At 42.8% G+C, this 18,818-nt stretch overlaps 1 protein-coding gene across 1 annotated transcript; it reads left to right on the top strand.

Annotated features, from left to right (window-relative positions):
* Positions 1-788: 788 nt before the first annotated feature.
* LOC117466005 (inactive pancreatic lipase-related protein 1-like) lies at positions 789-17,555 on the top strand. The gene is made up of 13 exons (XM_034109135.1): positions 789-899; positions 972-1,020; positions 2,420-2,571; positions 3,434-3,553; positions 4,150-4,284; positions 5,246-5,354; positions 5,785-5,904; positions 9,211-9,327; positions 10,729-10,847; positions 12,610-12,739; positions 13,552-13,666; positions 15,900-16,067; positions 17,469-17,555. The coding sequence occupies exons 1-13, from the start codon at positions 789-791 to the stop codon at positions 17,536-17,538; spliced, it is 1,515 nt and encodes a 504-aa protein (XP_033965026.1). The 3' UTR covers positions 17,539-17,555.
* Positions 17,556-18,818: the final 1,263 nt, after the last annotated feature.

Here is an 18,818-nt window from a genome sequence, read left to right as displayed (position 1 = left end):
GAAAGCACACTGGATGCTGCACTCGGTCAGGAACCAGAGGAGACTGTGAGGCCCACCGCAGACGGACCACTTTTGGACAAAATGTACTTTCCATTAAAGGCAGCTCGTTGTGGAATAGCCTCCCAGCTGAGATCCGGGATCCCACTCTCAATAGTTTTAAAGGTCAACTCAAAGAAAGGTTGAGAAACAAACAGACGTGCGATCACCGCTAAATGCACTTTAACACAGGGGTTTCTCCTCTTGCACTTTATGTATCGATGCTGCTATATTGAATTGCCATGTCATAAATACTTGTATTCTGCTCTTGCTCTTTTGCACTTTTCTTGCATTTCATGTATTTGTTTTTGCTATGTTAGTACATTTCCTTTTCTGAAATGTGTTATGTGAGGGACTGCGGATGGAAAGTAGCTCAAAGCTAAATCTGGCATATTTACGCTTGGCACATTTATTGTTTTAAGTGTTCATTAATATGCAATGTCCCTACCAAATAAACGATTACAATAAAGGAAATGTTTTAGATGTTTGTCTGTATTCGTTACTGCGCACTGGGACAGGGTTGCAATCCAAAATCTTGTTGTATATTTTTCTACAATGACAACAAAGGCTTTCAGCGTTAACCGTATAATCGTGTGTTGTACTGTCTGTAATGTTTATATGCTGATGATGATACTTCAGGTTTAACAGGTTTAACAGGCGATATAGAACAGACATGTTCCAGTCCAATCTGCATTGGAACAGTTCAGAGCATGGAGACGACATGTAACGGCTGACCTGTTCCTCAACTCTACATGTGTGTGCCTCACCTGTGTGTTTCCCACTGCTGCGTGGCACATCGCCAGCTGGCTGCAGTATTTAAAGAGCTGACCAGTGGGCTCACAGCGTTCTGGTCTGGACTCAAGGTAAGTCCACAACATCAGCCTGTTCATCACTCTGTTCCTTTATCTAACAACTAAAACCCCTCATGTCCACAGGTGGCACACATGTGGAGTCTGCTCTTTTTCCTCATCGGAACAGCATATGGTAAGTTGGATTTATCGATTTGCTGTTACTGAAATTAGATTAGTCCAGGGGTGCCCCATTATTTATTATTTATGTTTTTATTTTTTAAAGTTAGCCTATCATCCATCCTTACTATGGCATTTGCCACTTGATTGACGGACAGGTAAGCCAGTCTGAGTTGTATTGTGCCATACGGGTTCATGCAGTTATGAGGGGGCCTCACCTCCTCATCCGAAGCGTAAATGTAAATGCGGCCCCCCCCCCCCTGGACACAGATTGGGCAGGGACGGCCCTGTACAGTAGGTAGATCTTTTGGGCTTGGTCATTTTAAAAGTAGCTCCCAAACTGAAAAAGTTTGGGCACCCCTGGTTTAGATGACTTTATTGTCATTACATAATGCAAGCAGAGTGTAACGAAATTAAGAGGATCCAACCAGAGTGCAAACAGTCACATCTATCAGCAGTCTGTACAAAATAAATGATACAAGTAAAGGTAAATAGATGTTAAATCTATAGATAAGAATAAATACACTGAGCGTAAATACAGTTTATACAGCAGTGTATACTGTATTTAAATGAAAAGTAAAGGGGTCTTAGAGTTTGATTGGTTCAATATAAGTAGCTCTGCACCGTGGTGGTGGTGGTGGTGGTGGTGGTGGTGGTGTTGTCGTGTGCATGTGCTGTGTGAAGTGTTTACTGGAGAACCATAATGGAAAAACGCCTTCAGACTTTCATGTGTTTTTATTCTATGTAATGAGCTTTGTCTTTTTTTGATCATGAATAAATTCAATCAATCAAAGCTCCACATTGTCTGACACAAACTGCAGCCTGGTCACTTCTTAATTAAAGCTATATGACAGTTCAATATGCAGACCTAAGTGTCCATGTTCCTTATTGATACAATATGCAATCAAATGCAAACACTCCAAATGTCTTATGGATTCCTTTTACTCGTTCAGACACATTTGGTGTGTTTCCCAGAAAACTGGATACAGTCAACATAAATCGATTCAGTCGATTCTTTAGACTGAACATGAAATCTAATGTATTTGTGTAATGACTTTGAATGTGTGACGTGTTATAGTTTGCGTTTTTGTTTTGTGTGTCTTGTAAATTGTTTTTACTTTTTGTTGTTGTGCTTTCTTAATTTAGTTTTAATATATTTGATCGTAAAGCTATAATCTGGTAAAGTGCATATAATAAACCAAAGGTATGTTTGAAATGTGTCCCTTTTAAATAAAAATATATTAAATGTTTCCAAGATGAATGGTTTGCAACTTTCATCATCTGTCTTTTTCCTAAAGTTCTGTAGAAAAAGTAATTTCTGATAAAAACAATGTGTCCGAGGTGTCAGGATGCTTGAGGGGTTGTGGACCCTCACATGTGGTCAGGTCTGAGTTCTGTGTCCTGCATGTCCTCAGCGGCTGAGGACTGTTTCGATGGGCTTGGCTGCTTTGATGACCTGCCTCCGTGGGGGGGCACCCCTCAGAGACCATCCTCCGCCCTGCCCTGGCACCCTGAGGAGATCGGCACCCGCTTCCTCCTCTTCACCCAGATGGACCGTTACTACCAGGCAAGAGCAGCTTTCATTTCAATTAGTGTGTTGCAGCTAAGAAAGAGCTGCTTTCTCTCATCCTGTGTGAGTATGGAAACACTATCTGTGTATCCTGTGGATCAGTGAATCAATACAGAGGGTTACCATTAGTTTGAGATAGATAACAATTTCACCATGCCCACATGAACATTAAAATGGTTAACCAGGGCTAAAATGTCTCCTCTCCTCTAAACTGGCAGCCAATATATCCTCTTCTATAATGATGTCAACATCAGTGATGGATGAAAAAACACATTATTTGGATGATATCGTTAGACCAGTGTTTCTCAAACTTTTTCATACCAAGGACCACTTAACCAATAAAAAAACACTCGCGGACCACCTAACTCCACAAATATCCAAAAACACATCGTTTTTTACAAATTGCCTGAAAATGGTACAAACAAGTGGCAACATGTGTGATGAAGGTGTTTATCTGGGCTATATCATGCAATCGAAAGTGAAACTTAAGCTCGCTCCATTGCGGAGATATTCTCGCGAGAGTGCAGAAAACTTAAATAAATTAATTTATTTCAAATGTGAAATGTTACCAATATACTCACGGGCCACTAGGGGGCGCTCACGGACCACCAGTGGTCCGCGGACCACACTTTGAGAAGCACTGCGTTAGACGATTAAAGTGGGTTACATTCTCAAGCTTCACATCAACTTCAATCAGTAGTTTTTTTCAAAATATTGCTGTGGACCGTCCACCTCCTGTGGATTTAAGGGATCTATATGGATACTTTAATATTGGGCAAGTGAGTATTGTGTTAATGAAGAATAAAGCTCGATACATCTTTCACTTAGTTTACCTTTGCTTTTCTTTTGAAACTGTCAGGAGATAAAGGCAAATGAAAGCAACCAGGTGTTAAACTACAGCGGGACGAGGAAGACCCGCTTCATCATTCCTGGGTATCTGAAGGAAGGAGACGAGGACTGGCCCCAGGAGATGTGTAAGGTGAGCATGCTCTCCATATCAAGAGTATTCCAGCTTGTTAGTCATCATTTGCACTTGACACTGAAATCCTCTTCCATACGTTTCCAAGTGACGTGAATTATTTCTTTTATGCCTTTCAACTGTTTCTCAGAGGGATATTTGTCTCTCTTGCCCTTACATTGGGAGTCTGGTTGAACCAGGTTGTTCTTGATGTACCAAATAAACCCTTCATACCAACTTACTTTGAATTCTAAAGAGGATTTTCCATGAGCGAAACCATGAGTCCATTCTCACATGTGTGTGGTCCTCTCAGACAGACAGACGACCCAATCACAGTGTGTGGCAGCAGATTCCAAACTTATGGAGTGTGTCTGTAAAAACCAAAGGCCTTCAGAGCCGGCAGCTCTATTTTAACTCACCTGCTCTCGTGAGGCCTTCAGGGTGTTTGTAAATGAAGGGAATAAATACATGTAAAATATTCCCTACATTTCCCATTAGTTCCCGGTCACTATCAGATCATACGATTTAACTTTCTATTGAAACTACTTTAACTCACTTAGTATTCCTCTGCTTTTGTTTACCTGATGCTCACACACCTCTGCTGCTGCTGTCTCCAGGCCATGCTGACCTGGGAGAACGTGAACTGCGTTGCTGTGGAGTGGAAGAAAGGCGTGAGGACTCAGTACGTGCAGGCTGCCAACAACGCCAGGGTGGTGTCTGCCCAGGTGGCCTCCATGATCACCTTCCTCAAGGTAACCCCAGAGAGCCCCTCACTAACTGTGCCCAATCCTTCTGAAAGGAACAGAGGAACAGTAAACATATTCTACAGATGACAGGGCGTGGTTTACTCCTAACCAAGGTTATACACATCCTGGACTGCACCTTAAACGGGCATTTACATATTCATTCATATTTGCAAATGTATTCATTTTTAAGAGCAATTCAACATCCACAGACAACATTTCTACGTGTCATGTTGTCCGTGATGTTTAATTGCTCTTTCTGCTGCACTTTTAGTGTACAGTGTTGCTGCTGTGTTTATTGTATTGTGTTACTCTGGCACAACAATTTCCTTCGGGATGAATAAAGTCTTATCTTATCTTAACAGCCATAGTACACATTAAAACAACACATAGTACAACATTATTACACCTTTATTATACCAATTTTAAACAATTATAACACCTGTACTCATAACACCCACAATAGACTGTTAATTCACCCTCATTCACCCCGTTATTACACTGGCATTACACTCATATTACATATGAACCCCTATTACACCATTACACCTCTATTACGCCCATATTATACCCGTGTTGCACCCGGATACTGTCATCACACCCATAATGCACCCTTATTAGACGAGTATTGCACCCATGGAAGACCAATATTTCACTGTTATTGCACCCATGTTCTGGGTTAAGGGTTAGAGGGGTATTCCAGCTGAGTTCAGTCGAGACAGATTTTAGTAAAGACTTTAATAATAGTTTTTACACGTACATACATTCATCCTCATACACTGATGCTAAATTGTATGTGAAACATTTTCATGCTGCCTCCAACAGCTAAAAGTGTCCTCCCTATATCTAAAAAAGAAAGTTTAAGTTACACAACCATGGACGAGGACAGACAGACCCATCTGGGGGCTGAGGGGTTATTCTCTGGGGGGCAGTGTGTACAGTCTCTCTGAATTGAACACACATGTTACAGAGCCAGTACAAGCAGCAGGCTGATAAGTTCCACATCATCGGACACAGCCTCGGAGCTCACGCTGCAGGGGCCGCCGGCAGCAGGATCCCCGGCCTCGCACGCATCACAGGTACACACACGCACACATACACACACACACGCACGCACGCACGCACGCACGCACACACACACACACGCACACACACACACACACACACACACACATGCACGCACGCACGCACACACACACACACACATGCACGCACGCACGCACACACACACACACACACACACACACATGCACGCACGCACGCACACACACACACACACACACACACACTGCACATCTGCTGTACACACACAATGCAAACCTGCTGCAACACACATCATGAGTAACACACACCCACCCACACACACACACACACACACACACACACACACACACACACACACACACACACACACACACACACTGCCCACCTTTTTAGACATGTGCTGCAGTGATAGAGTCTGATGGATGACAGGGCACCCTCAGTGATTGAACACCTCTCTCTGCTCAGGACTGGACCCAGTTGAGCCATACTTCCAGGACACTGATGAGTCTGTCCGCCTGGACACCAGCGACGCCACCTTTGTGGACGTCATTCACACGGATGGACTTCCTTTCAACTCCAAACTTGGTACATCACTTTTCATTATGATGAGTGAGATCAATGTGGGCAAAATTGCTTACTGTTTCTACTTTTTCTCCCAACATTTTTTCTGCTACAAGAGTGTTCCCTTTTAAATACAAATAAGGTCCACATCATAAAGAGGATAATGTACAGATATGAAGACTTTTTTTTCTATGAAGTCTTGCAGAGTCACAAACCCTCAAAGTACACTCTGTAGCGAGTAGACCTCTAACACAGAGAAGACCTGTCTGCCCCAGGAGCTCCAACAAGCCGTTTAGGACAGAGAGTGAATACACATACTATACAGAGATGCTGTGAGAAACCAATGTGAGTTTGGAACATTGCACAATATAAATCTATTTTAGTCGACCTCAACGATGGAATTATGATCAGTAGAAATGGCCGTGACCTGGGACCTTTAAGTTCTATATCGTATAAGGCTTCGCCCTCTAAGGCTATCGCTATTGGGTAATCCCCACTGCACGTGTGCAGCACTGACAGACTTATTCCACGCCCACCTATGACGTGGGCCCCACCTCCAGGCTCACTTCCGTATAAATAGGAAGTAGGCCCTACAATCCACTCCTACTTTTCTTCAGCACTCCGTTGCAGAAGCATTGACAGGCAAAACCAGTTCTTTTAAGAGCTACTTACTGAAAAACAAACATTCCTCCTAAAAAGCTTTGTTTTTCTGGTAAGATGGAGACTGGGCAGGAAAGTCAAGGTTGCGTTAGGGAGACTTCAGAGGTGATTTATTCGCTTGCGCATCGACCCCGTGCGTCAGAGGAGACGCAGGGTGTGCATTCCTCTATCCATAGTTTTGGATCTGACCTACTGGAACAAGCTCCACGTCCTGTCCGTGGGGGTTCCCCTCGGCAGAGTGACGTCACACACCTCGGTGTTTACGGACGCATCGCTCTCGGGGTGGGAGGGAACATGCAGGTCGCAGGCAGTGGGGGGACAGTGGCCGCCGCACATGTCCCTTCATATAAACACGCTGGAATTACTCGCCGTATGGAGAGTAATCTAGCACTTTGCCCCGTTGCTGTGGAATCATCATGTGTTGATTCGAACAGACAACAAGACGGCGGCAGCCTACATAAATCGTCAGGGAGGTGTACGATCAGAGCAGCTGCTGAACACAGCCAGACGGCTGTTGTGCTGGGCGCGCACACACATACTCTCGATCAGAGCAGTATATATTCCCGGCGAGCTGAACAGAGGGGCAGACCTCATGTTCAGAGGAGGTCCTCGACAAGGGGACTGGAGCCTCCACCCCGAGCTGGTCTCCCAAGTGTGGAGCAGGTTCGGGAGAGCGGAGGTAGATCTGTTCGCTGCTCGCGGGAACGCGCAGTGTGCTCTCTGGTTCTCCCTGAGAAGGCAGGATCACCCCCCTCTAGGGGTGGACGCGTTCGCACACAGACCTTGGCCCAGGGTGTTACTGTACGCGTTCCCACCAGTCCCTCTGATCCCTCGGTTCCTGGACCGAGTGCAGGAGGAGCGACTGATAGCGGTCTTAATAGCCCCGGAGCGCACGGGAGCGTCCTGGTTTCCCTGCATGCAGCGGATGCTGTCAGGGAGACCGTGGGAAATTCCGTGGCGGGGGGATGCTCTCTCCCAGGTGGAGGGAGCAATCAGCACTCACCCAGTGTTAGGCCAACGTTTGTGGGCATGGCCCCTGAACGGAAACACTTAGAGGGGCTCGGCCTCTCTCAAGATGTTGTGAGTACTATTCAGGGATCTAGAGCCACGTCCACCAGGGCGTCTTACACAGCCAAATGGACAGCGTTCCAGCGTTGGTGTGTAGGGAAAGGCATGGACCCCGTTGCGTGTCCCCTGCCTCTCGTGCTATCATTCCTCCAGCTGTTGCTGGACAGAAAATTGGCCTATAGAACAATAAAAACATATGCGGCTGCCATTTCTTCATGCCATGGAGGTTTTGGGATCAGCACGGTGTTTAGTCACCCTCTGACAAAACGATTCCTACCAGGAGTACAGAGACTCAGACCGGTATCACGCGCTTTAGCGCCTCAATGGGATTTGGCTGTAGTGCTGCGCGCACTAAGTAAAGCTCCTTTTGAACCTTTGGATCAGGTTCCCCTGAAGTTCTTGTCAGCCAAAGTAGCTCTGCTCCTGGCTCTGACATCAGCTAAAGGGTGAGTGATTTGTCTGCTCTCTCTGTGGCTCCGTCATGTCTCCAGATCCAAGGAGATGGCAGCTCAGCGGTGTTGCGCCTGTCACACTGGCTGGGTGAGGCGGTGTCACAGGCGTATGTTTCCTCTGGGTTGGATCCCCCGGAAAGCACCAGGAGAATATCAACTTCTGCGGCGTTGCACGGAGGAATGACAGTGGAAGACATTTGCACTGCTGCATCTTGGTCTTCCCCCTGTTCTTTTATTCGTTTTTATTTGAGGGATGTCTCCCATTCCTCTCCGACACACTCAGTACTGAATAGTCTGCCAGAATGAGTAATGTCGGGGGTTTTCAATTGCATGCCCTCTCTCCTGCCTGTCGGCACTTAGAGAGCGGCCTTTTGTTCCCCTCTCTTGATCGTTTTTAACAAGTGAGACTTGATCTCTTCTTTTATAAACGACAGGTAGCCCGAGTAAGCCTACCTGCGTCCCTGATGGAGAAATATTCATTTTTTTAAATGCTATATTCCCCGGGAATGGGATGCTCCATTTATGCACATCAAAATGGACATGGGTTACTAACTGAGTAGGTTTGTTTTGTGCTTCTGTTAACGGACGGAACCAGTGGGGCGTGGACTACATCCTGCTTCCCCCTTAACCCAATAGCGATAGCCTTAGAGGGCGAAGCCTTATACGATATAGAACTGGGGTTACGTAATGTAACCCAGCTTCTATGAGTATAGGCGCAGCCCTCTAAGGTTCGGGCCCCACTGGCTTCGCGAATAGCTGAAGAAAAGCTGTTGGAGTGGATTGTAGGGCCTACTTCCTATTTATACGGAAGTGAGCCTGGAGGTGGGGCCCACGTCATAAGTGGGCGTGGAATAAGTCTGTCAGTGCTGCACACGTGCAGTGGGGATTACCCAATAGCGATAGCCGTAGAGGGCTGCGCCTATACTCATAGAAGCTGGGTTACATTACGTAACCCCAGTACCTTAAAAATATGATTATTTTAAAATATACCTCTTGGTTGTAAGGCCACAGATAAATGCAGCACGATAACTGTTTTTTAAAATGGTATCATAGGGTAGGCATTAAGGGAACTGTGTGGCCTTATCATCTGTGTTAAATCTTGATCAAATCAATAAAAGAAACATATGTCTCTGTAAAACCATCCCATCAGGTCTGGGGATGTCCCAATCTATCGGCCACATCGACTTCTACCCCAATGGAGGAGAGCTGATGCCTGGCTGCACCGCCAACAAAGGCTGGATCAAGGACCTGGATGCCATCTGGCAGGGTGAGATCAACACATCTCACTCAACATGGAATCAAAATGGGAACTCAATGATCACATGATGATTTTAGTATAATCAAATGTTTATCTGACAGTCAAACCAGGACTGTAGCACTTCACTCAAAGGCTAGGAAAGTGCTAAATAAATATAGTTATTTACTGTCATGTTGGCTATTTCACTTTGTTTGCATTGTGGTGTGTGTGAATGCTGACTCAATTAAACCTACATAAGCTACGGTCAGGAAAGAGAAACAGTGCACCCCTCCCTGAGCCAGACCTGGGAGAAGAGCCTGACAGAGAGCAGGTAGGCCTTGACACAGGGGGCCTCTTGGCACCCCCCAACAACTATTCATACTCAGTACCCCCCTGGCCGACTGTTGGTGTGCTGGAATCGCCTAGATGAGGTCTCTGACAGGTTGTTTGAACAGCAGTTCAGAGTGGCTGGCCTTCTTGGAGTCTCTGAGGCAGGGTCTCATGCTGAAAGGGAAACCAAAGGGGGACTCTTGTTGTGTTCAATGCTGACATGGGCAGTGACGGAGAGAGCAGGGTGAAGGGGGGTAGGAGGCATGGCCGTCCTAATCTGAAACCAACTGCTGCTTTGTTGTTGGACTTCTGTGCTAGACATTGATGGACCATTAAAAGCACCGTTTCTGTGCGAGTGGCTTCACGAGTGGCTTCACGAGTGGCTTCACGAGTGGCTTCACGAGTGGCTTCACGAGTGTACAAGAGCAACCTAGGCCAGCCGGTGTTAATGGACTGTGTGGTTGTACCATCAGATCTGCCGCCGCTTTAGCAGAGTTCTCAACAGATCAGCTTATCAAGTTCGAAGAACATTTTATGCATTGAGTGGGGGCTGTTGCAAAAGGTTTTGGACTAAAGGTTGTGCATAGTACCAGCAACCCCAGAACCCACTGGTGGACACTGCGGTGAAGAAGGTGTCAGGCTGAAGAAGGGGGTCTTTCTGGCTGCAGGCCCCCGATGAACAGAAGATATCGGAGGGATGGATGTTTCAAAGGAGTCTCAAATTGTATTGAGGAGACTCAACTAATTTAAGTAAGCTGGCCCTCACTGAGAAACAACAGAAGCTTTGACCTCTCTGTCTGTCTGTCTGTGTGTCCGTCCGTCCGTCCGTCCGTCTGTCCGTCCGTCCGTCTGTCCGTCTGTCTGCCTCACACTGATTCTTACTCTGACATGTCCTGTACTTTGTTATACTGGCATGAGTACTTATCTTCCTGAACTTTTTTTTTTCTGAAGGTCATGAGTTCATAAGTAGCTATCTGAAGTTCAATAATTCTACATTTACATCTCTTTTCTTATTTTTCTGTACCTCACCCGCTTTTAACGCACTGTCCATCTCAATTTTTCTCTTCCTTCCTTTCATCACCTGTTCCAATATTTTGCCAGGCACCAAGAGGTTTGATGACTGCAACCATGTCCGTTCCTACGAGTACTACATCGAGAGCATGGTGAAATCCCAAGGCTTTGTAGCATTCCCCTGCTCCGACAAGGACAGTTTTGATGATGTAAGTGATAGTTCAAATAGTCTATTTACACATATACACATATATTCTTATTTATTTGATCCCTGACCATGATCTTTTCCTGTACCTAACCAAGCACTTCAATTGAAAACACGTTTAGATCTGCGATTATCTGATGGTCAAATGTAATTGGGGATGATTGTCCAACAACCTTTCATGTTGTTTCGGTACAGAGACACAAACACAAAACCAGACCTACTAACATACATCTGGTTTCGATTACTTAGGGTTTTGGTCTTCCCTATGTATTTTTGGATTGCATTTTGCCTTGACCTTGATCTTTGGAGGAAGGATTGTAGAAATATGGTATCTACAGTAAGTAACAGTAGCAGTACCAACTGTAAAAATACCAACATTTTAAAACCCTTCCTTCACTCCTATACTTCTTTTACATTGAAATGTAACTCTAGATATGACTAAGGCAGATTAGATCTATTATATTGTGAAACTTTTATGTAAGTATGTTGTTTGAAAACTCTATCTGCGAAGTCAGAGGGTCAACTCCTCTCAGACAAATGGTTCAGCAAAACTGCAATATTCCCTACTTAAATGTAGTGCGGATGTATACAAGTATTTAAGTAAAACAAAATCAGTTTGAGTTCCTGCAGTTGCCTACATACTGCACCTCAGGACAAATATCCTGCACAGGAAAGGAACATGGAAATAATGTTAACGTTGTAGATCCAGCCTCAGTGCCTGGTCAGAGCAGAAGATTAGCTACTTATAGCTAACACCATGCTATGGAGCTGCCTACATGCTAGCACTCGCCCACCACGATAGCAAACTGTTTCAGTCAGTCGCTGCATTATTGACATCAAACCACACCACACTCCAACAGAACAGCGTTATATCAGCTTGGATTGAGCCATACAGCGCAGGTTCAAAGGTCAAAAGCATGTCAAGATTCACATGGATATACTCTCCTTCACAACTGAATCCACAAGATTAGGTGGTTCAATTGAAATGAATAATCTCTTTGTGTCACAAATGCTGATGTAGAGGTTTGCCTCCTGATGTAGAATTATTTTTGTGTCAATATTTTCCAACAGTTTGGTGGAGGGACTTATGTCTGCATGTGAAGTTGTAAGACAGTTAGATTTGTACATCACAATAAAGCTTGTGGTGGTACGAGCAGTACAGGAGGAGCTGGGCGGCATCTTATGTCCTCAATTGAAAAAGTGACGGGGGGGCATATCTCCACCACCAGAGCATGTGTATGGGCTGACACCTGTTGCTGTATGACAGTGATTTGGCTGTGAACCATTTCTTTGGTTTTAGAAATTGATTCGGCAAGATTGAATTTTTGTTGCAGCTGAGGGGGCGATATAAATGGGCTTCCCTCAGGTCTTCCACGGGGAGGGTTTGGATCGGCAGCTGTTGGTGTTAATGACAGTTTATCCCTGCTTTGGACACATGTCCGGATCAAAGGAGGCCGGGGGAGTGCCGAGCATGACCTCATATGACTATGTCCCCGTTGAGAGATGACAGCACCTCACCTCGTAAATGCTCTCCTGTCTGCTGTTGTTCCTGCAGGCGGGGCTGACAGCCACAAAGTCAGCCTGTTCCCACACTTACCGAGACCAGCACCTCTCTCCACCTTCATTTATAAGGTGGCAATCTGTAGCATTTTGAAGGAGTATAAGGGGGAACATCTTGTTGGGTGTTCATTGACAGGAGAAGAGTGATACGCTGCATGACGGGGTGAGCTCATTCTTCATACCTCACCGTGTCCTTGTCTCCACAGGGAAAGTGTTTCCCATGTGCAGAAAACAAGTGCCCTCTGATGGGCTCCCATGCTGACAGGTTCACTCTGACTGATGGCGTTTTAAAGAGCAAGTACTTCCTCAAAACGGGCAGTTCAAAGCCCTTCGGCCGTAAGTACCCATATCAAAGTTTCCAGATTTCAGGGTTTTTACACAGGTTGTGCCAAGATATTGAGGGAAATGTTAAAAAAATTCATGTTAATAGAGAGCACCTACAGCTATAGTGAATCAGGGGGGAACTAAACTTAAACTCAATTACTGATTCTAATCTAATAATGAGGCTGTTGCATTTTATGATCTACATAATGATTTATTGTTCCATGTTAATGTTTAATGGTTTTGTTCCTGCAGAAAACTTGTACAAATATTTTAATTATTCAATACTACTTTTTAATTAAAATGTTCTGGAGTAGGAAGCTGTTGTTTTGTAAATTGTTCTGAGCATTCTTTGCAAGGGATTACAATGATCTTCCAGGAAGGAACAGACTGCACGAGCTGCAGTAAGGCCTCTGCTCTGTAAACTGAAATATTAATTATTTTATCTTTTTAGTTTAATGACATCTGTTAAGAAATGCTTAAGAAGAAATTAGATTTTTGTGTTTGTTTTTAGTAAGTAGAGACAGCAGTAACTTATTGAAATAAAAAATGGATATATTTGGGGGTGTGTCTTACCCTTACTCTACTTTAAAAAGCATTTCAAAGGGGGGAGATTTTAATTTTGTAAAATTGTTGTAACACCACTTTGCTCTGTGTACCTGTGCAGATATGGTACATTACAAACCTGAGCAACAGGTAACAGTAAAAATAATTTGAATATATCTTCTCACTGTGTTTTTTTCCAATCCAGACCCATGGAAAAGGATGCATGTGTCATGTGAGAGTACGCTGGAGCCGTGGTGACAATGTGACTCTTCTTCCTATAGGTTACAGCTACAGGGTGGAGATGACCCTGGACGGCCCCATTTGGCCCAACCCTGGCTTCATGTTCATGGCCCTCTCTGGGGACAACGACAGCACCAAGGAGCACCAGATTTTTGTGTAAGCTCATTCTAACATGTGATGTCACTGATAGTGGTACAGTTGCAGAAGTGGGCCTTCCTCTTGTCCAGGATGTTGAGTTTGTTTGACCAGGCCTGGGATCTTGAACAGCCGTAGTTCCTCTTAGACCATATTACTTTTTTTAGAATTGTTTTTACAATTACACACAACACACATTTCTCTTTACTTTTTTTTAAAAAACAAACAGTTTTCTTTCTTAACATTCAGTTAAAAAGTTACACCCAACTAAAATGCACTAAACTACAGGATCGACTGAAAAATCTGAAACGTTTACTTTAATTAAGTGTATTATGTCAGCACATTTGACTTGGCTGTATTAGCTTAGGTAAAAGCAATAATATTAGGTTGAACATATTTAAACTTAATATTATTGACTTCAACTAACCTAATACAGTTATGTGAAAATTGTTGATATAATACATTTAATTAAAAAAGTCTACCTTAGTTTTTCCGTGTAGACAGATAGGTAGAAACTTTCTTTCTCCCAATAGGGAAACAGTTTTGTCACATCAGCATTTTGACAGTCATTGTAAAATAATCACACCATTTCTTAAAATAGAACAATATTTCTTCAAAATAGAATAAAATACAAATGAAATAATCATTAAAAGCCAATATAAACATATACAGTAATATGCTGGTTGTTTGTTGGCAACTTCTTGGGAACATCAGCAATGCAACAAACAAACCAAACTCTGCTCAAAGGTCTCAGTTCTCCAGCTGGCACTAATTCAGCTTAATTAACTTGTTGGCCTCCTGACATACTTAAAAGACAGGAAAAGCTTTGTTTCTCTAGGTAACTACACATCGTAGTGACATGTGGGGTTCCTCAAGGCTCCATTCTGGGGCCTCTTCTCTTTGACATCTACATGCTACCACTGGCTCAGATAATTAAAACAACCCTTCCATTCGGCAATGTTCAAACCATCCGGAAAAGCAAGAAATCTAGGTGTAGTCATGGACTCTGACCTAAATTTAATATTAACACAGTTACTAAGTCAGCCTTTTATCACCTTAATAATATATCTAGGATTGAAATACTAATGTCACAGCAGGATTTGGACAAACTTGTCCATGCTTTTATCTTCAGTAGACTCGACTACTGTAATGGTGTCTTTACAGGTCTCACTAAAACATCTATCAGACAGCTGAAGCTAATGTGTTTCGAACTGCCTTGTGTTGAAAGGTTCTACTCTTCCTCTACCAAAGAAATTCAGACTTTATTTCCCCTCTGCAGCCCCCCCACTGCCCTCAACTGTAGCTGCTGCCTACTGCAGGGAGAAAGAGACCAACCTTTAATGTCAGCTTCAGAAGTCCAGAAGTGAAGAAACTCTAGTTCTGCAACGTGCCTTAAAGTTTTTCACCTTTTGTCAGCATCGATCAAATTTCACAGTAAGAACGAAACAGAAACCAGATGAACCCAATAACAAGAAACTTGAATACTATGACACCAAACTCTGCTCTGCTGGAGAGGTTGGTCACAGAGGAAAAGGTGTTACTCTCAGGTTTAGGGAGAAACTGATTACTTGTAACGGGATTACGTTATCAGGATACCAAAAAAAAGTATTCCCTTACCGGTACTGTAAGAGAAGATGTAATCAGACTGTTACATTTTTTGAAAAACCGGGATTACTCTCAGGATAACATAACAATGTAAGATGTATATACAGTATATATCAATATATTATAGGCTGCCTGAATTCTCTTTTTGGTTTTCATCAAGGCTACTTTCATTATTCTTTATTTAAATAAAAAAGTGTTATGTAGTAGGAGGACAGCTGATTTATTAATAAAACATAAACTAATACACTTTTTGTAAGCTTTACTATTCTGTAGGTCTAGCCTAAATGTAACACATTGTGTATCTTAAATATCTTGATGTCTTCTTTTCTAAGGTCACATTGTTCTGTTGTCTTACATAATACACTTAATTAAAAAACATCTTGATGATATTCCTTTCCATTTTATTTATTTGCATTGCATTTGATATTGAGGTAATCCAAAAGTAACGGAAATAAATCAAGTAAGATTACTTTTAATAATCAGAATAGGTTACTGATTACATGTTCTTGCAAGTAACTGGTAATCGAAACAGAAGACATTTTAAAAGTCCCCCTCTCAACCCTGGTTACTGTACAGCAGCTCCACTGCCCGCTCTGTGATGGTGTTCGAGGAGATATACTTCAGAGTATGTTTTGATCTGTTTTGACAGAGGCTCGTTGGTGTCTGGACGGACCTACGAGGTGCTGCTGGACGCTGAGGTGGATGTGGGGGTTGTCGAAGAGGTGACGTTTCGCTGGAACAATCACATCTTCAACCCCATGAAGCCCCGGTATGGTGTGTCCAAGATGGAGCTGCAGAGAGGAAAAGACAACATGATGTAAGTCAGATTGCTTCTATCAATAAAGACCTTCAGGTGGCACTCCTCACACTTTGAGAGGAAATCAAACACACCTACACAGGGATATATTGTCAAACATCAGGCATGTTATTCAAATGGTGGCTGTAAGGAGATGGTAATAAAGGCTGTATATTACATTTTGATTAGATACATATCAAATGTTTTTAATGAACGCCTTATTAGTTTGTACAATTATTTGTATGAGTTCCTTTAGAGCTGTGTTATCTGGTTGAATAAACGGCTGTCCTTAACCTATGTAAGCCTTTATCTCTTTTAACTGAATATTGCTATGCGGTACATAGAACGTAAAACATTATTCTATTGTAGTTCATTTATGAGGCTGCAACTGCATGATACTGATAACGATCAGTCAACAAAGGTGGGGAAATTTGATAAGTAAAGTAATTAATTAATTAATTTGTAATGTGTTGAAGTGATAGACGGTCCACCCGCCTGTACGATCGAGTTCTGCTATAAGGTCCTCTTTTTCCTGCAGCATTATGTTTGGTATGCATTAATATAGCACCTTTTCTCGTCTTAGCAACCACTCAGAGTGCTTTACAACAGCACTCACTTATTCACACACACACACACACACACGCACGCACGCACACACGCGCACACACTGATGGCACAGAGGAAGCAAGTAGGTATCTTACTAGCGACCCTCCAATGAATGAACGACTGCATCCACAGCTCATCAGACAGAGAGAGGTTCAACTCTCAATTAACTCTACAGGAGGAATTCACTCAGACTGAACTGGATTAGAGTTACGTCAAATCTATCAAGACACAAATAACAATCTAATGTATCCATGTCTACCAGCTGGAGTCTACCCAAACAGAACTCATTGTTTTTTAAAAACATGTCATCAATGTGAAATCCAGTTTATAAACAATTCTCATGACATCAGGGAAATGTTACGGTGCAGCAGTGGTGCTGGACTGCATTAGATGTCATGGACTGCCTTTAGCCACTAGAGGGCAACGTGCGACTGTGTAAGGTGTTCCAGTGCTGGAGAGAGTACATAGAGAAGATTTCTCCTCCATAGTCTTTACTTTCATATCCTTCCATTTATAAATAAACATATAGTGATGGCAAACAGATTTGACTTTGACTTTAAACTTTATATACAAACCAGATGTTTTTATCATTTTTGGAATTCTACGTTTTAATATAGTTTGCCTTGTCGGCCGAAACAGATTTCAAACAATCAGTGTTTACTAGGATTTGAGTAAGAGGACATTCTGCTGTTTTGACATACTTGTATGCACTATGCAGTATATTCAAATTGATACTTAAACCAATATATGTATACACATTGTGTTCTATAATGTTTCACTCACTCTCTCTATCCTTCCGTCTTTGCTTCTTTACAGCGTCTCCTTCTGTGGTACGGAGAACGTGAAGGAGAACGCCGTTCAGCATGTGCTTCCATGCCAGGCCTAACCAGGCAGGCTCTCTCAATAAAGATACTTTACTCTCTGATACACTCAGACCTCTGCACGGCTCCTTCCTTTGTGCTGCTGTGCAGACTGTCCTATTGTTCTATTGAGATCACACAATGAAGGGAGCGGAGAGAGGCAGAGGATGGTGCAGATCAACTGGAACTCTTTTAAATAAAGAGACTCAAATGTAAACTGAGACCAAGCGGTCATGAGCCGATGTGAAAACCCAAACTAGTTTTCTTACAACACATTTGTATTGAGATAAGATAAGATAAGTGGACCTTAATTCATCCCCGTAGGGACATTCAGGTGTCATAGCCACAACAGAATAAGACAGAAACACAGATAGTACACATGGAATATATATACACAGGCATAATTAGAATAAAAGTAAAATAAAATAAGAACAAACATGTATTAACAGTATAAATAGAAATAAGAAAATAACTTGGTTAAATCGTTATCCGGTGAATGTACAGATGATATTCAGATGAGTGAGCGTGGTTAAATATATATACATTTAAATGTATTTTCCTGAGTCATAAGAACTTTTGAAAGAATCAAATATTAAAAGTTGCGGCCTTTACACAGATAACATACTTAGTATTATGTACTGGGTAAGAGTCAGTGGTGGAATGCAATGAAGTACATTGACTCAAGTACTGTACTTCCAACCCAGTCTCACGGCATTTCGTGTTCACCAACACGATTTTTAATCTATTGATTCGTGTTCACCAACACGATTTGCCCCTTTTTTTCGTGTTGCACAGCACGATTTTAAAAGCAATGTATTTCTACTGGTAATGTGTTACGGGCCTGCAGCACGTCTTTTTCTCCGGTCGGGTCGTGGAAGACCGGAAGCTGTGTGGTTCATAAAAACATGTTCTTACTCAATATCAAGCCACAGTTATTGTTTTTATTTTAAATAGTATAATTTCGGACTTTTGTTGCCGTCTGTGAGGAAATAAATGGGGCTCAGAGCCTCAGGATACTGAAATCCCGTATTTTTAAATCTGTTTTTCCTTCTAATTTGTTATTTCTTTTCAAAATAACACACTGTTATTTACTCACCAATAACACTCAATTATCCTTGCTTTTATTTAGTGGTTTAATTCCATAATCTCAGGCTTTTTTTGGCGTCCGTCAGGAACTGAATTTCAAAATAAAAATAACCGGAAACAGACGTAGGCCTATAAGGGACATTTCGAGCATCATTGCGATTGTCAACATTTCTGAGTTTAGGATGGCCGAAGACACTACACTACCCATAATCCCCAGCTA

This window comes from Pseudochaenichthys georgianus, chromosome 20 (genome assembly GCF_902827115.2).
Source record: "Pseudochaenichthys georgianus chromosome 20, fPseGeo1.2, whole genome shotgun sequence".
Lineage (NCBI taxonomy): Eukaryota > Metazoa > Chordata > Actinopteri > Perciformes > Channichthyidae > Pseudochaenichthys > Pseudochaenichthys georgianus.
This window is presented reverse-complemented; position numbering and strand designations above follow the sequence as displayed.